This window comes from Microtus ochrogaster, chromosome 15, assembly GCF_000317375.1.
Source record: "Microtus ochrogaster isolate Prairie Vole_2 chromosome 15, MicOch1.0, whole genome shotgun sequence".
Classification (NCBI taxonomy): Eukaryota; Metazoa; Chordata; class Mammalia; order Rodentia; family Cricetidae; genus Microtus; species Microtus ochrogaster.
Genome location: NC_022017.1, coordinates 16,431,105 through 16,454,149, shown reverse-complemented (window position 1 = coordinate 16,454,149; position 23,045 = coordinate 16,431,105). Strand labels below are relative to the sequence as shown.

At 38.8% G+C, this 23,045-nt stretch overlaps 1 protein-coding gene across 1 annotated transcript in view; it reads left to right on the top strand.

Moving 5' to 3' along the window:
- Positions 1 to 23,045, top strand: part of Tmem117 (transmembrane protein 117) — a 385,423-nt gene that overhangs the window by 282,954 nt on the left and 79,424 nt on the right. The window contains exon 5 of the mRNA XM_026782689.1: positions 2,488 to 2,585. Coding sequence (XP_026638490.1) covers positions 2,488 to 2,585 — 98 coding nt within the window. The remainder of the gene's footprint in view (positions 1 to 2,487; positions 2,586 to 23,045) is intronic.

Here is a 23,045-nt window from a genome sequence, read left to right as displayed (position 1 = left end):
AGGAAGTTCTCATTTGAGATTGTGTGTCTGATAGAGGGGATTTAAATTCCTTTATTTTGCCTACTTTTTGTGACAACACAATTCTTCCGTTGCATACTTTTTATCTGTCTTTACCCTTTGAGCATGGCAATAAATACCTTGAATCTTTTTTTGAAAGAAATAATCTTGGTCATCACTGTTAGTGAAAAAATAAAAATTTGTATTTGTGAAGGATCAGAACAAAACCAAGCAGATGATAAAATATTCAGGGTATTGGCTCCCTTTCAAAAGCAGCAAGGACTGGAGAGATGGGCTGGTGGTTAAGAGCACTGGCTGTTGTTCTTCCAGATATCTCCAACACTGGTGTTGAGTGGCTCACAAGTGCCTGTAACTCTCACTTTAGTGAATCTGTTGCCTTTTTGTCCTCTGTGACACACAGACACCTACACACACACACACGCACACACACACACACACGTACCTGCAAGCCTGCACACACCTGCACACCTGGACAAACACTGCACACATGCACACTCAGCTGCATACATGCTGCACACACATAAAAACACAAATAAAGTAAACAGATAGCACAGGAGTATTTCTTAGTGGGTAATTCAACTTCTTTACACAATGCATTATTCTCCATTCCATATCGAATCTCTTAATTTTGAATCTACATTGTGTGTACTGGCTAGGAATATGTACATTTGACACAAGCTGAAGTCATCTGAGAGGATGGAATCTCAATTGAGAAGATGCCTCCATCAGATGGCACTGTAGACAAGATTGTAGGATTTTTTCTGATTGGTGATTGGTGGGGGAGGGCCCAGCTTATTTTGGGCATTGCCATCCCTGGGCTGCTGGTCCTGGTTCTATAAAAAAGCAGACTGAGCAAACCATGTGGAGCAAGCCAATGAGCAGCACCCCTCCGTTGCCGCTGCAACAGCTCCTGCCTCCAGATTCCTGCTCTGCTTGAGTTCCTGTCTTGACTTCCTTTGATGATGAGCAGTGATATGGAAGAGTAAGCCAAACGAATCCTTCCCTCCCAAAGCTGCTTTCGTCATGATGTTTCATCACAGCAGGAGTAATCTTGACTAAGACACTGTGTGTTTGAATTTCAGCATTATCAGCTAAAATCAAAACTAGTAGAATGATGTCTGTCTTATGGAAAATAAAAATTCTGGAAAAGAAGAGGTTTCATATCCATATGTATGTGTGCATATAAAACCATATTTTCCTTTCCAGGAAAAGCATTATCCACAGCTGTAGGCTTTTTAAATGTTCATATAGTGTGCTATTAATGCCACATTGAACATTTGCAGAAAGCGTTAATATGGCTAATGAGCAACTAACTTTGTCAATGGACCTTTAAAAATAAACACGTTTTGCCAGGTTGTGGTGGCGCATGCCTTTAATCCCAGTACTTGGTAGGTGGAGGCAGGTGGATCTCTGTGAGTTCAAGACCAGCCTGGTCTACAAAAGCTAACTCCACGATAGCTAGGGCTGTTACACAGAAAAACTCTGTCTCAAAAAAATAAAAAATAAAAACAAACAAATAAATAAAACCCATGTATTTACTAATTCATTTTGTCATTTTTTTTTGTATAAGCATTTTGAACTGCTCTGTGGTGATTGTTAGACATTAGAAAGGACGCAAAGGTAAGGGATATTGAAGGCTGATAGAAAGAAAGGAGAAGTGTGAAAATGGGAACAGAAATGTGGTGTGGTGTGAGAAGGTAAGTCAGTGAGTGTGAGCCCTCTGCACTAGCGCCAACGCTGGGGGCTGCATGAGGCAGCACAGCTGTGCCTGGGCCTCAGGAGAGGGGGCAGGAAGAGGAAGGGTGCTTGGGGAAGACGCAGAGTTGTAGGTGGGAGGGCGCTGGCTCATGAGAATACACGCCTTGTAATCTGAGGGAAGTGCCGCCATGTCCTTTTGCTCATCTCCTATTTATTTACTTCAGGGGTGAGTGTGAGTCGGAAAAGCCATGGGCAGCGGAATGGAAAAGGAAGAGAAAAAAATTGAATTAGGTTTTAGGCAAAATCATTTGGATTTGGGATTTCAAGGTTCTGTTTTTACTCATGATTTAGACACACTAAGGAGACATTACTAATCAAAGGTATCATCCTATTAAAGGTGGTATTCAAGTGAGAAGGGAGGGGGCCATGTGATTGAAGAGCACTGTATACCTGTGTAAAATGCAGACAGATAGTATTTGCTAATTGTTTTAATGAAACATAGTTCAACTGAAAGAACCCTGTATAATCTTAATTAACAGCATCAGTACGTCACACGCTGAGTAACTGCAAACACACGCATCCAGCATGGAAGGTCAAATGCACTCTTATGTTTGAGTCGAATGAAGCATATGCCTCTAATTTGTTTCTTCTTGTGTGCTCTGAGGTTAAATATGTGCATATTCTGTTCTCAGTATATTTAAATTTTATGCTTGCATTGAAATCTGAATTTGAGATTTCCTCAAGTGCTGAGCCAGCTCCTCCCTTTTCCAGGTCACCGATATGATGCTTCAGGACAAGCCCTACCCTGATTGGGGGAAATCGGCGAGAGCCTTCTGGAAGAAAGGCAATGTCAGGATCATCCTATTCTGGTAGGAAATTGCCTCAGTTATTTATTTGTTTCTGTATTATTTATTTTGCCCCACTCACTAAAGCACTTGAGTTGGGTGTGCTTTTCATTAACTGTACAGAATTCTATTAGGAAAGCTCTGGGCCCGCACTTAAGTCATTATCCTCTCTTACAGATTTATTGAGTTTATTGTTCATGAGCTCATTTGTAAAAAACATCATAGACAGCTTATACTGGTTTTTTGAAAACCTATTCTCTTTGGATGGATACCTTGCTCAGCCTAGATATAGTAAGGAGGCCTTGGACTTTCCTCAAAACAATGTGCCTTACCCTCTCTGAGGAGTGAATGGGGGGTGAAAGAGGGTGGGTAAAAAGAATGGGAGGGAGGGAGTGGGAGGGAACTGGCCTTCATTTTGATTTGACTATGCTTTGGCTGCTGCATTTGTGGATAGGTATTATTTAAATTTGGTTTTGTAATGGAATATCTTGTTTTCTCCATGGATGGTGATTGAAAGCTTTGCTGAGTATAGTAGTCTTAACTTTCATCTGTGCTCTCTTAGTGTTGACATCACATCTGTCCAGGTCCTGGCTTTCATGGTTTCCATTGAGAAGTCAGGTGTAATTCTGATAGTACTATCTTTATATGTTCTTTTGCAGCTCTTAATATTCTTTCTTTATTCTGTATGTTTTGCATTATGATTGTTATGATGCAACAATTTTTTTTCTGACCCACTCTATTTGATGTTCTTTAAGCTTATTGTACGTTCATTGGGATATTCTTCTTTAGGTTGGGAAAGTTTTCTTCAATGATTTTGTTGACTATATTTTCTGTGTCTTTGAGCTGAAATTCTTCTCCTTTTTCTATCCCTATTATTCTTAAATTTGGTCTTTTCATGATATCCCAGATTTCCTGGATGTTTTGTATTAAGAATTTGTTGGATTTAATGTTTTCTTTGACCAGTTAATCTATTTTCTCTATAGTATCTTCAACCCCTGAGATTCTCTCTTCCATTTCCTGTATTCTGTTTGCATGCCTCTATAGTTCCTGTTAATTTACCCAGATTTTCCATAACCAAAATTCCCTTGGTTTATGTTTTCTTTATTGCCTCTATTTCAGACTTCAAGTCTTGAACTGTTTGCTTCACTTGTTTGATTGTTTTTCCTTGATTGGTTTTATTGAGTTTCTTTGGGAGATTTATTAATTTCTTCCAATTTCTGTTTGTGTTTTCCTCCATTTGTTTTTTTTTTTTTTTTTTGGTTTTTTGAGACAGGGTTTCTCTGTGGTTTTGGAGCCTGTCCTGGAACTAGCTCTTGTAGACCAGGCTGGTCTCGAACTCACAGAGATCCGCCTGCCTCTGCCTCCCGAGTGCTGGGATTAAAGGCGTGCGCCACCACCGCCCCTTTTCCTCCATTTCTTTATGGGAGTTTTTCATTTCCTCTTTAAAGATCTTCATAAAGTTACATTTAAAATTGTTTTCTTTTGCGTTTTCTGGGTTAGGATGATCAAGTCTGCCTGTTGTATGACCACTAAGTTCTGGTGTTACCATGTTGCTTTTTATGTTGTTGAATGAATTCTTGCATTGGCACCTATACCCATCTCTTCCTTCAGTTGATACCAGTAGTGTCTTTGCATCTTAGTCCAATCCTTGTGATGGTTGTCTGTATATTGGGAACTGTTTCTGGGTCTTCTCTGTACTGTAACTGTGTCTCAGGGGTTTTGGAGCAGCCTACCTGCAGGAGCTCTCTTGCTGGTTAGCTAGACAAGCCAAGGCAGGAGGGGGAGGGGCCCAGGGTTTTACCCTAGTATGGAGGGCCTAGAGAGTAGATTGTCCCACCAGGTAGCTGGTCTCTCACCTCTTGGCCCTCACTGTGTAGTGCCAGGCTATGCTTCAGTGTTCCACCGAGGTTGCAGAGAGATAGTAGGGTTTGGGAGCATGGTGGGACTTGTAGCTTGCAGGGTCTGATGGTCAGGCTGAGGGTAATGGATCAGCTTACCTGCAGGGAATTCTCCTCGTGGCTGGCTAGAGAAGCTGAGGCAGGTGGAGGAGCTAGATGTTAGTTTCATTTTACTTTTTAAAAATATGCTTGACAGAAATACATCTTCACATTGGACAGTGCTACAAAATGCTACAAAAATAATGGTAATTATGTACTGGGAGAAAATAAACACTCCATGTAATTCTTTGCAATGTAGCACTATTGTTAAGTATTGCTAGTGATATGTGGGATTTGGACTCAATTCTCAGCAGGTAAACAAGTGGGTTTATTAATAAGTAAGAAGAATATGAGTCTGTAGCTGCTTGTTTACACTGCTTCTCCATGGGTCAAGCATGGCTTGTGTTTATGGTGCTTTTTATGTAAGCTCCTTATATAACTTGTTTGAGTATTATATAACAATGTAGCAAACACTTACTGAGGGTGTTCAGCCCCCATGCAGCACCATGGACTGACTTGGTAGTCTGTACAGTTGCTCATTTCATCCTGATAACCTTGAATAGTGGGTGCAGTTGTCACAGGTGGTCTCAAGGCCATTAGTCATTATCAATGACCATGTCTAAGAGAACTGATGTGCTTCTTTTCAAGTAATCATCTTCTTCAGCTATTTTACTACATAAGAATTTGAGATTATGGGGATCTTTCTACATCCTATAATTCTCTATAGTAGTTTGAAGAGTAACAGTTTGAAAGGAGACAGACTCTGATATCAAAGATATTAGTGTACTGCCTCTCTTAAAACAATCTTCATTTACTATGTATATACAGAGTGCGCTGATTCGGTGATTTCAGGGCCAAGTGTTTCAGAGTTCTCCTGCATATAGAGATCTAAAGTTCCTGTTATTCTTGTCATTAGCTATTCTTTCTTTGTATTATTTTGGTTTGGTTTCGTGTGTGAGCTCATGGGGGAGGATAGGCGTGTGAGTGTTGTGTGTACATATGTGTGCTTCTGGAGGCTCGAGGTAATACTGGGGACTTTAGTCAATAGTTCTTCATCTATTTCTTTTTAAGAATTCTTTTATTTGAAAATGTTATTTGTATGCATAATGTTTGATGGAATCTAGGTTCCAGTCTGTCCCCCAAAAGCCCTCTATCTGAACCCTTTCTCTTCCAATTGTATTCTTCCATACAGGAAACTTTACTGAACCCACAGCTCGACAGTTTAGCTGGTCAGCAAATCCTAGGGCTCTTGCCTCCCCATAGCTGGAACTACAGACATGCATCTCTATGTCCTGCTTTTATGTAGGTGCTGCGTATTGAATTCAGATGTTTTTGTTTGTGCAGCAAACATTTTACATCTCAGCCACCTCCTTAGCCCCACCAGAGGTATTTATAATTACAATTCTTTCAGAGGAATGCATATCTGATTCTTCCTAAATCATCTTAATATCATTTTCCTTGAAAGTTTTTGCTCAAATCTATATACTGTCTATCTCTTTTATATAAAGACTTCATTTTAGTATAAGTGATGACACCCTTCCAATGAATTAATCAAATGCATAGTTAAATGACTTAAAGTAATAATTTAGTTACAGTTATTACCTAAAATACAATCTTATATGTAGATCAAATTAAAATTTAAACTTATTTATTGTTCATATAAGTTATTAATATGTAGTATATTTGAGTGTGGTCTTTCAGTGTAATTCAAAAGTTGTAATTCCAAACACCAAATATCAAACAATGGAAGAAACATTCCACTTTAAGATGCTTTTCTATTTTATACATTTTGGTGTGGTTAGATTATCTTAACCATAGTATCTTGATTTTTTTTAAGCAAAATCTAATGCAAAGAATTGAACATGGAAATCATATGGGAAGCAAAGAAATTTTCTTTTGTGTTCATACAAGTCATGAAAAGGAACTGAGCTAGAATAAAGGGCATTTGGTTTTCTCCTTAGGCTTAGGAGATAAAATAGAAAAAAATTGATATTTGGGAAACTTGTCGTCTCAATAATAAAAGAGAGCATTTGCATGCTTTGTATCATCCACTCAGAAAAAGATGTTTCCTTTTGATTTTGCTCTAGTTATTTAAAGAATTGGTTTAAGCTCTATGTAGGAGCAGGAGGTCTAGTAAGGAAACTGTTGTGAGTTTCAGTGTGGCCATGCAAGGCAGAATGAACAGCACAAGCCTATAAAATGTGCAGATATTCTACTTTCTTAACTCACAAATCCCCACTGGAATGTCATCATGTGCCCTTGTCTGGCTGTCTGCTTCCTTGCCTCAGTGACAAGTAGACTTCCCTGTGAAGGTGATGGTTTCATTTCTACCAGCAAAGACAAGGCAGCTGCAGCACTGGGCTCTCACATCAGGGAAAAGACTAAATCACAACTGTGTTTGGAAATACTAGATGCAAAGCGGAATATTTGCAGATGGCTTCCAAAGCCACTCCCTAGACCATTTCATAACACAAAGAATAAAGATCTAAGAATGAGAATATCTTTTTCACTTCCAGTTTTATTCAAGGGCCTACCAACTACCATTTTCACTGTCTTGTCTGAAGTAAAAGAGCAGACAACAAAAGGAAAATGATGTTCATGGTGTCATCTGTGTCTTTATTTTCCAGAGGCACAGTTGGTTTGGCCTTGAGGAGAAGCATCTTTGCATTCTGTTTTCCATACTCACGGCTTATTTGTTTTTACCAAGGAGAATACATTGTATTTGTATGAAATGAATGAAGGCTTTTGGGGGCCCTGTATGACTTTAGTAAATGAGTCAGTCTTCTTTCTTCCTTCTTATCTCCTCCCTCAAGAATTTGATCTTGGGAGATTTCCATACTTCTAGCTTACTCCATTGTTCAATAGTCTTAGCCTCTTCTCTGAGCCAGGTACTCCACTGTAATTTTGGGCCAGGTTCTAAAACAGCTTTAACCAAGTCTATCCAGTCTTTAGAAATAATTTTTATTACAAACTGACCATGAGTTTAACATTGCTTCACACAAAAGGTCAGTGCATGCCATATGAGACTATTGCTTCCTTGAATCTCTTTAAATATAAGATTGGCACAGGAATCCATTCAGTTCTTACAGAGCCTCTATCATTTGGCAATTGCTGTAAGGTTACTGATTATGTTAAAGTTTGTTGTTTGAAAACCTTAAGATATTCCTCCCTATTCTTAAAATGCAATGCTGAAAAAGGTTCTCCATTAGATTCGTCTCTCTGTATTTGAATATCCCTATGATCTGTTTTATTAAGTTTTTCTAAAACTTGTATCTTAGCACTCAGATTAGCCAACATTTTAGTGATAAAATAAAAATGATAAATCCCATATAAATTAATTATCCTCTCATTTAATCATTCTGTTTTCAAAGTGTCTAGCATATGATCATACAAAGACCCAAATTCCTCCATTGTAATGTTTTTTCCCCATTTTTTAATGTGGGAAAAAACCTTTTTTTAAAAAAATAGTTTCTCCCTTTAAGAATTTCCAAATATCTTACCAAATCTGCTGAGGAGGATGATGATGAAGATGTGAGATTTATTGCTGCTGTGTAGAACAGTAAAATCCTGACTAGATTCCAAGACAGCTACCTAGATTGTCAGCAGCCTGAGAAGGGGATGCAGGGAGAGCCTTCTAGTATTAAAGAAAGAAAACCCTAACTGGTAGGACAGTGACTCTGGCCATGTGTAGCTCCAGTCTATGCTAATGGTTTCAGAGCCACAGACAAACAGCTTTTTTTTTTTTGTTAATTCATACCCCAAATGTTAGACACCAGATGTAGCATGAATAATAAAAACCCAGGGACAGATATTGGGGTTCAACCTGAAGATCAGATAAACAAAGAAGCAAACCACCAGAGAGACCTTTTACCTCTACCAAATCTTCAGCCTGGAGGGATGAGTTCCTGTCTCCAAAAATACTCAGACTCCACACTACATTGAGTTCCCCTTTATATTCCTCTGTCTGCCAACCATATTTCTCCTGTCTCCACCTCCCTGTGCTGAAATTAAAGGTCTGTGACTCTCAAACACTGGAAATAAAGGTGTGAGTCACCACAATCTGGATCTGTTTCTGGACTGTTCTTGTGTAGCCCAGGGTAGCCTTGAACTCACAGAGATCTATCTGCCTCTGTGTCTGGCATCCTGGGATTAACAGTGTGTACCACCAATCCCTGGCCTCTAGTGGCTTAGCTTTGCATTCTGATCTTCAGGCAAGATTTATTCATTAAAATACATATAAATATCACTACATAGGAAATCAACTATTATTGATTTTTAATTCATGCTATTAATGTGATAACAAAAATAAAATATTTTGGTCGGGCAGTGGTGGTACATGCCTTTAATCCCAGCACTTGGGAGGCAGAGGCAGATTAATCCCTGTGAGTTTGTGGTCAGCCTGGTCTACAAGAGCTAGGTCCAGGACAGGCTCAAACCCTATAGAGAAACCCTTTCTCAAAAACAAAAACAAAATGTAATATAATATAATAAAATAAAATCGTTGGCTTTGGTGTGATGGTGCCTGGCATTCCAGCACTCGAAACATGGAAAGCTGGAGGATCCAGGTTATCTTCTGCTCCATAGCAGGAAGGAGCCCAGCCTGTTCTGAAAGAGATCCTGTCTCAAAAGAGCAGGGATACAGTAAACAAATAACAAATAAAGTGAAGAAAAATACCCAAGAATCATGAAAGGATCAGAGAGAAAGACGTGTTACTAGCATCCTTGCAGACATCATATCATGACCTATATGATTACGATAGGTTTCTCTTTACTTTTTTACAAAAGCACCATTTTGTTACTCTGTGATACCTCTTTGAATATCATAATATCATTTTCTCTTGTGAGGCTAAGATGGAGGTAAGTGAATAATTTTGCTTTAATTTTTACTGAGGTCAAAATATTGACCATTAACTAATAACCACATAAAATAGACTTCATATTCATATTTAATAATTTCCTAAAATAGTGTGAACTTCTTAATGCCCAGTGAACCTGTATGATGAAGTCCTGTGTTACTCATTAATAAAAATTGTTTTTCAAAGACTAGGTACCAATCTATTAGTAATAATATAGAAATAATTCAACATTGAATAAGAAAAAACATAGTACTTTCAAATTTTTATCAAACCTGATGAACCTTGATATTTATTTTAAAAACACTCACTTATTCATGAGTGTGCATGTGTGTGTGTGTGTGTGTGTGTGTGTGTGTGTATACAAGCTATACTGTGTGCAAAAGTCATATGACAATTTATAGATTTGGTTCTCTCTTTCCATCTTTATGTGTGTGGGTGTCTGATATCAAACTCGTGTTAGTAGGCTTGGTGGTCAGCACTTTTACCCATAGAAATAACTAGCCAGTTTCTATGACAACATTTTTAACTGAAAAAATATTTCATATTTTGCATGTTATGGTGGAGTGAGTATCATTATTTAATACACTGTGTACTTCTTTCTTTAATTAAATATCTATCTCTGGTTGAAAACTGTCTTTGTAATTGAGGAGAAACAAACCATTTTTTTCAAACTAAAATGCCTGCACCTAGTAAATCATTCCCCTTAACAATAAATTAGCAGGTACCATGGTAAAGATGGCTACTTGTTGGTATTCAAAATAGAAATACCCAAAGATAATACTCCAGCTGATTTTTTTTTGTTAGACATAAGCTCCTTACTTCTTGACTAGAAGGTAACTGAGGGGCTGGGAAGATGGCTCAGTTGGTAACGTGCTCACTGCACAAACAAGAGGACCCAAGTCCTAGAACCTATGTCACAAAAGTAATACGCACGTGTAATCTCAGGCTGAAGAGGTAGAGATAGGCAGAGCTCTGGGGCTTTCTGGCCAGCTGGCCTTGCCTGCTTGGAATGCTCCTGGCTAATGTGAGAGATCATGTCTAAAAATAAAATGACTAAAATAAAGTGTAAACAGCACATGAAGAATGACACTTGAGGTTGTCCTCTGGCTTCCACATATATGCACACGCATTTGTACATGCAGACACATGGGCATCTGTACACAGGCACGTATTTTTATACACATACATTACATTTATGCACACATATATACACATATACACACGTGTATTCACATAGTGCCCACACAGGTACACATTATTTTGTATACACATGCATTCACATAGATCCAGACATTTGTTCACATACATGTACACTTATATACATACATACATTTTCACACACAGAAGCACATATATATGCATGCACACATTTACACACATAGATGAATAATACATTTACGCATGCAGGCATGCACACATTTGGACAAACAGACACACATGGAAACCTATTGATATCTAATTACTTTGTTAGCATATGATATGAATCATTCACTTTGAAAAATGACCTATATTCTTGCCAGATAAATTTAACTCTTGGGGAAACATTTATGACTGCATAGCAACCCAACTCATGACTTTGTAAGTTTAATATTCCTGAATTAAAATTAGCCAAGTTTTAAATAATCTACTTAAAAACAACTACTTATTAAATACTGAGTACAATGTAACATAGTTATTAGAAACAGAGCCTTTTAAGCCACCGGCCTGGCTTTCAGCTCTGGCTTCATTGTTTATTATTATTGTTAATTATGTGTTAATTAGAATTTTGTTATAAGGCCTATTGTTTCCTGCAGCAGATGCTGGCTGTGGTTATGAGAATATAACTTTGAAAGACAAAGTCAGGATAATGTCATTTCAGTGCAGTGAAGAAGGCAGGGAGAATTAACTGGGATGTGGGCCCTGTCAGGACACTGTGGTGATGTGCTAGGTGAGCTGGAATTGGTTTTGTAAACAAGTAGACCTGAAGTGTCATCTCAGAATAAGAAGGAGCCATGTGGGGGAGGAATTGGTGGTTGGTTAAGTATTGGGGATTAGAAAGAGGAGAAGTCGATGGTAGCTTTGAGTGTACAGAGACGAGCCCCAGCTCAGTGGGCGATGATTGACAGCTGTCTCCTGCCATAGGAGCTACCACCGAAGAAGCAAAGTCTCAAGTGGGGCACAGTGAGCCCGTCATGGAGAACAGAGACACTCAATAGTCAGTCATGTGGGTATGGATCTTGGGAGTAAGTTCTATGACAGTGTATGAAAAATATATTTTATTTTATACTTGCAGTTTGTATAGGTGGCAGCTGCATGAAGATGGTGTGTGGAGAAATGTAATAGAGCATAAGAAAAACATACATTAGGTTATAAACCTGGAGAGATGAGGAGTCTCCAAATGAGAGAGAGTGCTCATAACGGAGATGGGAGGGGCGGGAGAGTGCGCAGAAAGAAAGAAAGCCTAAGGAAATTGTGTCAAATGCCAAGAGTGTTTATCATGGCATGCTATAGCATCCACAGCCAAATGCCAGCAATGGGTGACGTAAGTCCCAGCATTGAGCTCTCATGGTCTTAAACACTGAGGAAAGTGACCTTAGCCAAAATGGTTCTCTAGAATGAAGCTGTTTGAAGCCAAGCTTGTTCTAAGTTAAGCTGTGATTAGTAGAGTAGGAAATGAGAAATATGAGGATAGTTGAAACATGAAAAAGAAGGTCAGAAGGATACACACATTACAGCTTATTACTCTATAGAAGTAGCTTGTTTTGTCTACAAGCACACACATTTTTATGTGAGAGAATAAGTTCATGTCGCTACATAGGCATCATATTAAACCATCTTTAAATTGGTTAGCAAAAATTTACTATTTGTTTAATTGTTTTCACTTAGTAGGAAGATAAAGAACAAATACTTCACAATATTATCAGTTAAAATACCACTAGGTGTTTTTAAAATGTACTAAAATCAAACATGGTGATTACATTTTATACACATTTCTCCCTTATCCCACTATTTGGAAGCAGGACTGTTGTCCTTGCTGTGTCCCTGGACTTAACATGGTGTCCGACAGACAGCAAACATTCCATGTCTTCTGGAGAGTTCTGTTCTATGGTTAGGGATTGCCAAACTGCCATGCTCTGTGATATCTATAAAGCCAAGTCAGATGGAGGACATAGTTGGAAACCATAAAAAACAAATTTTAAATAATTTAATCTGCAACACCCAACTGTAACGGTCATTTAAATACTGAAGGATGTATACCTATGACAACATCACCACCGTCCCTGACCTTGAACATGTGGGTCATATAGATCTTTATGTCTTAAAGGTAAGTGGAGTTTAACAGAACAAACAAACAGACAGACAAGCTCATCCTGCATCACTTAAATAGTAACCCCTAGTGTAGCCCATCCTTCCATTCATTGAAAGGCAGACTAGCATCAGGAATAGCCCTTGGAGTTGTACATATTTGAAAGAAAATGCCTGTTAGTGAAGATCCTGAAGGACCCAAACGTTCAGGGTCAGTGGTGAGGAGAGGAATGTTGTAACATTACATGTAGACACATGCAGGAATGTCTTGAGAAGTTTCTCTTGAGCTAGAGGACTAGGAAACTAGTTCATTGGATAAAGGCACCTGGTCCCTAACCAGATGGCCTGACTTCGAACCCTGCGACCCAAACAGTGGAATGAGAGCACAGACTCCCACAAATAGACCTGTGACCTCCATACAAAAGCAGATCCATATACAACATCATGCACACACACACATGTGTGTGTGTGTGTGTGTGTGCGCGCACATGAGAAATAAATGCCTTTTAAAATCTCCTCCTTGAAGAAAGATGTTTGGTTTTGTGGACTATGACCAAGCTTTCTGCTTGAATTAAGATTTTCTACTTAGAGAATAACTATCTAAACATAGTTGTCAATCATTGTTAGCACTGTCTGAATCATAACTGGCTAACATTTTATAGACTAAATAAACAATAAAGCTCTGATGTCTGTGAGGAGCATCTGGCTGCCCTCACATCTCTGCCTCGGTGGGGTCCAGGTTTGGATCCGAGTCTGGTGATCCGTAAACTCAATTCTGTGCTTCACTGGTCACTGCTGGAAATCCATAGCTGATTGGCTGAGAGCTAGAATTGCTAAGAATTAACACTCTGCTGTCATTTACAGGGCAGCTCGTTACTGTTAGCAAGGGAAAGCACGTCATTACCTTGTTCTGTGGGCCAGGGAGCAAAACTAGGACCATGGACAGCGAAGCCAAGTTTCACTGAAGTCAAGATAAGATGAGGGTCCCTACCAATGATTGATCTCTTCCTGGAATCAGAAAGCAGCTGTTACTTGGATCCACACTTTAAGTTTGATGGCGTACACCCTAAGCAAGTAGACTATATCCCTAGCCCCATTTTATTTTATTTTGAGATGAGGTCTCACAAAGTTGCCTATGCTGACTTTGAACTTTATTCTGTGGCCCAGGCCTTCGCACACCCAATGACCTGCATTCTGGGAAGAGTTGTTAGCCTGGCTCTGAGGAAATCTTCTTTGGACAAAGGTGGAACTAGGCAGAGGTGCCTCAGATCTGATGAGGGAGGTACTCCAAATTTGCTTTCACATTGGTTAAATAGAATTTGCTGATAAAGTCTGCACAAACTGAGCATTTCACATTCTAAACCAATGTATAATCTAGGGAGATATTTGCTGTGAGCCAGGTAAAAAGACAGGCTTACCTCATTCGTGTGTGTGTGTGTGTGTGTGTATGTGTGATTTGTTTACTGGAAGGGGAATTCTACTAGATATGCAACAGTGAACAGAAACAGACCTTGCTGAACAAAGACATAAAATTACTTTTAAAAAGCTCCTTAGGAAACAAAGTACAGTACACATAGCACATTTAAGGGATATGCATTGGAACTGAGGGTATGACTTGACAGTTAAGGACATGTGCCTGAGTTCAGTTCCTAGCATCCATGTTAGGCAGGTCACAGCTACTTGTAACTTGAGCTGTGGGGGAATCTCATGTCCTCTTTAATGTATCATGGCATTGTATACTAGTGTGCAACCCCATATATGTGTGTGTGTGTGTGTGTATACACACATGTATACATGATTAAAAATAAATATTTTAAAAAAGATTTATGTATTATAACTGTGTTTTATTTATTGGTAATAATGGTGGTTCAACATTGATAGGCCTATCAGTGTATCACAACACCGTAATGGAGAGAAACAGCATGATCACCATGCACAGAAAACCACACAAAACTAATAATCCCTTGTGATTTAAAGCCAGGAAAACACTGCTGACAGCATACCTGTGGAAGGACTGTACGTCAACACCATGCAGATCTCACATGAAACCCCCAGAGCTAACACTGTATTTAGTGGTGACAAATGTAACGCTTTTCCTTTAAACAAGGAAAGCATGCCTTCTCTCCTCATTCTAATTCAACACAGAGTGACTTAGAACAAGAAAGACAAACACTAAAGATGAAGAAAGGCAGAAAGATATCAGTCATATCAGACACACACCAGACAGAACCTGACAGTTGTTGCTTCTCTGTCGCAAGTACCAGACCCGCTGTGTTCGTGGCTTCCTTTAATCTGCACATCTGCCTTACAGACTGTGCGCCCTTCTTGGCAGTGCTTTGAAGACAAAATCCTGTGGTTTTGTTTGCAGTGAATGACAAAGCTGAGATCTGAGTGCAATCTGGCTGATTTCAAAGCTTGAAGCTATTGCACAAAACTGCCCCCGTTGTGTAACATATTTGTCCATTAATAACCATGTTTTTGACACATGCATTTATTACGATTCTTTCTTTCTCTTTAAAAATGGTTTCTGGTTGGCTTTTTTAAAAGGCATAAAAATTTAAGAACCATGAATGGAGTGATGGGTCAGGTCAGTGTACAATATTAAGGGTCTGAGTTCGGCTCAAAAGACACACTGGATGCAATGGCGCAAACATGTGTGATCCCAGAACTCCTGTTGAAAGTAGAAAGGTTGAGATATAGATGCCCATAAGTTCCCTAATCAGCTCATCTGATGTTGAGGTGGAGACCTTGCCTCTAATAAAGTAGAAGGTGAAGAGCTACACCTGAAAGTTGCCCTCTCACCTCCACAGGTATGACCAGAGTAACATGCACTCACAAGCATTCATATTCGGAAAACAACAGCAAGAACACACACACACACACACACACACACACACACACCAAACAGTCATGGTGTTTCCCTACTTATGGTCTAATACCCTCCTTAGGCAAAGAAATGGAAATAAAAAAGGAACAACTTACCCAAGGTCACAAAATTGATGTCCTTGGGCCAATGAGTTCTCTGAGCTGCTGAGTCCTGTCTAATAGTCATTTCTTCCCTGTGTTCTTTTGGTTGATCTTGTTTAAAATAATCATAAACTTCAAAGTAAGAGAATGTACTGATGGCTGGATATACCAATGTAAGAGCTCTTATGAGCTGATAGTAATAACCAAAAGCATTCTGTGTAGTTGAACTTGATGTAATTGTATGTCATTTTCTCTCAATTATAGGGATTACAAGAAAATAAGATGTGCAATATATAGTTTAATACACCAATAGATAGGATGTATTAATAGAAGCTTGCTTTAAGTTCATACATGAAAATTCAACTGATAGTTTTCTTGTTTGGTTTATCTGCAGGGTTTTCAAGGACCTAATTTCTGTAAAATGCATTTGTAGGATTGAAAATAAAGATTCCAGGTGATGTCATATATTGACAGTAACAATCACGACAAAACCACTGCATTTTCTTAATAAACACTGGAAATGAGGAGCCATCAAACACTAGAGTTCATCAATGGCAGGCTCTGCTCATTGGGAAAGAGTGAGTTCACATTTCATGCTGAAAATCTTTACTAGAGAGAGTGACCCAGCATCATCTCTTTCAAGAAGAGAGTCTATGGCATCCAAAATTCTTTGCATCATAAAATTCCGTGATTCTGGATGATCTTATTTCTTTATCTATGGTTGACATCGTAAGGAAATGTTGAATTAGTGTCAGCATGCTCTTTCGATGCAAGAGTAGATGAGAGGATCCAAATATAAACAATCATGCTATAACTCGCAATGTTATTTTTCATGTGTGTAACAGTTGACAGTGATGAGTAAATTACATGTAGTAAAATAAATGATGATTGAAGCCAAATTTCTTACTGTTGATTGGTCGAGGTTATGTATAAAGCAAAGCTCCAATGTAGATTAAAGTCACACTCATCATTATGAGCTCAGGTTGAGCTTAGTATGAAGGTACATATACAAATACATAATTTTAGATGTGCCTGTGTATGTATGATTTACAATATAGTCATGTGCCACGTAGTAGCACTTCAGCCAGTATCAATCCACATGAGAAAATGGTCCCATAAACTAATAATAGAGGTAGGAATTCCTGCAACCTAGTACATTTTTAGATATCTTTCAATTTATATTTATTTTAGATGAATGGACACCAACTATTGCATTATAACAACTTGTAGTATGTAGTACAATAAAATGCTGCATGTGTTGTAGCCTAGGAATCAAAACTATCTAGTAGAAAATATCATTCATATTTGGGTAAGTGAACATATGATATTCACCCAAAGATAAATCACTAACAGTACATTTTTTAGAAAGTCTTTCTATTGCTTAACAACTATATGTATACAATGAATATATATTTTATATGTGTGTGAAATATATATGTGATACATGTGATTATGTATGGATACATATTCTTGCTGTCCTTTCCAAGATGATTAAACAGAATAACACTTTAGTAGGAATGAGAGCCAAAATTTGATTCTAGAATTTGGTGTCTGATATTATTCTACAGTTAAAGTTACCAGGGCATCTAGGAGAAATAGCTGATACTGGATCCGAGACTAAGAATATAAGGAGTGATCATGGAGCATCTTATCCTAGAAGGAAAGGGATCATAGGTAAATATTAAAAGAAAAAAACAGGCTTCGTATCCCTTTCTTTAACAATCTACCTCTCTTTTGTTATTACATATATATACCCTGTTTATATTGTGGCATTTTGTTGTTGATTATTTCTGCATCACCCTCCAGTAATCACACAACTTCCATGGGGCTGATTTTTATGGTTATTCTTCTCATTTCAGTTTATGATTTCTCAAGTATGCATGCATATATATACATACATATACATACATACACACACACACACACACACACACACACACACACACATATATATATATATATATATATATATATATATATATATATATACCACAGCACTAACATTTACATGTAGTCATCATGTAGTCATTTTTACATGTCACTATTCCCTTTCTAAAGTGGACTCTGATGGTTTGGAGGATGTACTAGATAGTTTTATATCAACTTGACACAAAGAGTCATCTCAAAGGAGGAAACCTCAATTGAGAAAATGCTTCCATAAGATCAGGCTGTAGGCAAGCCTACACAGCATTTTTTAATTAGTGATTGATTGGGGAGGGCCCAGGTCCTTGTGGGTGGTACCATCCCTGGGCTATGGTCCTGGGTTTTTTAAGGAAACAGGCTGTGCAAGTCGTGGGGAGCAAGCCAGTAAGCAACACTCCTCCTTGATCTTTGCATCAGCTCCTGCTTAAAAGTTCCTCCCTTGTTTGACTTCCTTCAGTGGGGGTCTACACTGTGGAAGTGGATGTCAATTATACCCTTTCATCCCCAACTTACTTTTGGTAACAGTGCTTCACTACATCGGTAGAAACATTAACTAAGATGGGAATAAGATCCTTCTTGACTGACCTCCTCATCTCTCTAGATGTTATTTTCTTCCTATTTCTGAATGACTGAAAGGCAGATTCCTTCCCATTCCATAGGCAAGAGTTTTTCTTGCCCTGCATCAACGTCCACCTCTGAAATCAAGTCATGCCTTTGACAGACATCAAGGCCCATTGCACCTCCAGAGGGAAGCCCTACCCACATGAGCAGTCCTAATACAAAAGAAACATGAGGGCAGCATTTCCATTGTGTTTACATACTTCTCCATGCCATGGTAATTTGGACTATGGAATGGAACAACAGATGTGTTGCAGGAACACATTCCACATATTTTATTACTCAAGAGGGAACATGCTATGTTTAGGGCTCCCCTCATACATCTAAGTGCAGCTGGCTGGCATTCTCTCTCAGTAAACCATCTATTAACATAGCATTTAAGAAATGAAGTTTCATGTCACAGAGAGAAAATGGCAGGCCAAAAATATTGCCATGAAACTACACTAAGACATAGTTGGCACTCACTTGAACTACTCCAGTTGCATCACAAAAAAGAGTATTTATGGAGTTGTGAAAACAGAATGTTGTCAGGGCTGAAATCATCAAGAACAATTTAATTTGTTTTTCCTATTAACAAATGAGCTGATTGTTTTCATTTTAGCATAAAATCTTTATACATATAATTATATAACCTAAAGAATTTTAATATTATACTTAAGTTATATTGAGATATTCATTATTCATTTCTATTAAATGAGTTTCAATATAAAAATATCTTTATCATTGACCATATGATGAGATGTTTCTGTGCAATACAAGTTAATGCAAAATGTAGGTATTGTAGGTGAGCAAATTGGAAATAATTCCCTTTGATTGCTGTGTATCCATGCTAATGTGTAGACTATGTCAGGGAAGCCAGTCTTTAACTGAGACTGGCCTGCAGGAGGGAGAGGAAGGTCACTAATATAGCTGGAATAGTCAGCTGGGAACTGTAAGTATATGATCACACTTTTTATAAAGCCTTAGGAGGCAAAGATTATTGCTGTCTGTTCAGTTTATCTAATATATTCTACCATTACACAGTATTCTAACTATGTAACAAATGAATCAGTAACAAAAATGAGCGAAGGGTAGTTTTTTCATTAGAGGACTCACCATAGACAACTCAGGACTGGCAAAATGGCTGGCAAGGTTCATTCAGAAATGTGTTTATTGTGCCAGTTTCCACTCATGCATCAAGGATGTCTTCTCTATGTGTGTGGCTTCAGCCTTAGAAGGGTCATTCTGGATAATGATGCGATGGAGTCATAGAAATCAATGCCATAGAAAATACCCTTTACAGAGCATGAAAATAGAATGAATCCTGGTTATGTGCAGCTTAATGACGAAGACACTTTTTGAGAAATTCACATTTAATTGGCTTCATCAACACAAATACTGTGTCCTTTCCTCAACATGTGGATATTACAGTGCCCTTATACAAATTAAGAGAGGGCTATGATATCACTAAGTGATATGCTGTGAAAACTTCATCTTATTTGTAGTTTATCATTGATGTAAACACTATTAGGGAACATATGGATATATTTAATTCTAATAGCATCATACTGATGAGAAGAACCTCTGTGCTCAGTATCATTGATTCTTCTCATCCGCAAAACTGTGTATATCTCTCTATCTATCTATTTATCTATCTATTACTTATCTATGCATATGTATGTATCTATATCTATCTATTTAGTTAACATTGCATCTCCCTATCATCTATCTCCCATTCTATCTAGCCATCCATTTATCTATCACCTGTCTATCTTTCTATCGCTCTCTCCTATCTATCTATCTATCTATCTATCTATCTATCTATCTATCTATCTATCTATCTATCTATCATCTATCTATCTATCATCTATCTATCTATCTATCTATCTATCTATCTATCATCTATCTATCATCTATCTATCTATCATCTATCTATTATCTATCTATCTATCACCTATCTACCTATATACACAATGTACACACCTGTTTTTATATAACGTATTTATAATATATGTCACATTGGCTTCCATATTGTTTTGCCTATAAGTGCTCTCCTCCCAGTCTTATGTCGATCCTACCATGAAGTGCTTCCGAGTGCAGCTGCTTTTGGAATGAGGATGTCAAGTTAAAATGATGTCACTGTAGGGTTCTCTCCTCCAGGGTGACTGGTACCCATATAAGAAGAGTAAATTACAAAGCAAACCTCAAGTAGAGAGTAAAAGGTGTTCCAGCCACCTGAATCCTTGGGAGGCTCCAGGAGAAGCCATCTCTGCCATCACCTTAATGTGGACTTCAAGCCTCCAGAGCTGAGAGAAAATCAGTTTCCGTGTGTGAGTGCTCAGGATCTGGCACTGTGTTTCAGCAGCTGGAGCAGAGTAGCAGAAACACAGTAAAAAATCCAACCAAATAGCCTTAGCTCCAAAGCAATTATTCTTTTTTTTCCCTTCTTAATAAAAAGTCAAATAATACAAAACCAAACTCATAGCATTGATTTTTACTGAGTCAATTTCTAGGCCCAGGGTGCCTTTGGCTCATTACATGTTATATTCAATCTTCCACCTACTCAATATTTGCATTACAAGTCACAGCAGTAACTTGCAGAAACATGACCCTGGGGCACTTTATTATTTGAAGTCACGAAAGGAAAGATTCTATCTTGTTTAGTATATTATGCTTATGAAAGCAGGAAAATGGATATTAGATTTTGGAAATATTTGCAAGTTTGAATAAGGTGAGCTTGGTGGCTAGAAACTTAGTGTAGTCAAACAGGTCTTTGTGTCTAATCATGTATTAAGGCAGAAGGCATTAATGAGAACAAGTCTTGTATGCTAACCTCAAACAATAATATCATTGCATAATCTGCCCTTGGCCAGCATTTTCCAATTCAGAAAGTGCTTCTTTGAGCATCGTTCCCCGGCTGTACTCGTGGACTCAGCATCTTTGCTTCCTGACCCCCACTTTTCCCTCTCACTGCCCTATGCTATACTTTAATTAGTTAAATGCTGGTCTCCTCAGAGGTGGCAGATGTCTGTTCCCAGGCCCTGCAGAGTTCCTGCTGCACAGCAACTGACCAATAAATGTTCATGGAGTCATTTGTGTGCCTGGAGTGCTTTGAAATTCAAAATTCAAGAGGCAAAATCTTTAATAGACAAACAGGCTTGGGGAAAGGTACAGGTGACAGGGAGCCATGTGACAGAAGTGGAAGAAGCTGGAGGCTGTATCATCATTCATGTCCAGGCTTTCTTCCAAGAGATATCGAAAGCGATGGGCAGTTCTAAATAGAGGCCTGATGTGATTTCATTTGCATATTTAAAGATTGCGCTGGATGCTGAGGAAAGCAAGGACACCAATTAAGAAGATATCACATCAAGCCTTGAGAGAGGCCACTGTGACACAGGGTGCAGGGGGAAGAGCTGAAATGAAAACACTGGACAGAATGCTGACAGGACTTCTCAGATTGTTCTTATGAGGGGCTTATCTGTTTATTTGACAAATAAGTAGTTCCAGTTATATGTCAGTCACTATTTTAGACCGAAATAGGTGTGCTGTCAGGGTCTGAGTTTACAGTCAGTGGGTTTATGCAAACATGAATAGATGGATACCAGCCAAGCTTCAATCTTGTGGTAGTTAATACCGTAAAGGAGGGGATGACACCAAATTAGAGCTACTTCAAAACGGATGTTAACTAGCCATAGATAGTTACACAGAGACCAGTGTGAGCAGAGGGTTAGGCACATGAAGGTCTAGAATAGTAGGTCCTGCGAGAGGCCATTATGGGACGGTGTGAGAGTGACTGGACAGGTTCTGCCAATAGAGACAGGGCCAATGTGCGTCTTAGGGTCACTATCACTGTGACAGAGCACCATGAACAAAAGCACCTTGGGAAGGAAAGGGTTTGTTTGGCTTATGCTTCCACATCATTCAAAGGAATTCAGGGTAGGAACTCAAAAACACCAGGAACCTGGAGGCAGGAGCTGATGCAGAGGCCATGGAAGAGTGCTGCTTACTGGTTTGCTCCTCATGCCTTGTTCAACCTGCTTTTGGGTAGCACCCAGATCACCAGCTCAGGAGAGGTAGCACCCACAGTGGGCTGGGCCTTCCCATGTCAGTTACTGATCACAAAAATGCCCTGAAGACTTGCCTACAGTCAAATCTTATGAAGGCATCTTCTCAACTGAGACTTCTTCTTCTCTCATGACTCTAGTTTATGCCAAGTCGACATAAAACTAGACCACGTAGCTTGGCTTTTTAGTAAAAGGGGTAGAAGTCACTTGGAGATTATTGTTCTAAGAAGTAGGAGAGGACACGGTGTGGTGTGGAGACTGGGGACTCCCCCTAGAATGTGGCAGGAGGCCATCATGCAATGTTAGCCAGCTTTGTAAACATAGTTGCTGTATGGGAGACTGATTACAGGAGGGGAGTAGGCATGTCACGACCTTGGCAGACAAATTGACAGCACAAAATTGTAGCAGTGGAGATAAGGAGGAGTAGACAGATTTAGACTCTGTCTCAGAGAAGTAGACATTGTGATGGTTTGATTGAGAATGGTGCCTCATAGGCTCATATACTTGAATGTTTGCTTTCCAGTTGGTGGACCTGTTTAGGGAGGACTAGGAAATGTGACTTTGTTGGGGGAGAATGTGCCACTAGTTGTGGGCTTCGGGGTTCCAAAATGCCACAGCTGGCCCATACTTCCTGCCATGATGGTCATGAACTTACCCTCTGAAACTGTAATCATATCTTAAATGACACGTTTTCTCTTAAAATCTGCCTTGGTTGTGGTGTCTCACTATAGGAAGAAAACAGCAGCTAAGACAGACATGAAGAGTAGCAGAGAGAGATTGTACAAATATGACATGAATCTTAGGCATTGAGCAATTTCTGGTGGCATTATTTAATAATGGAAAGATTGTGACAAA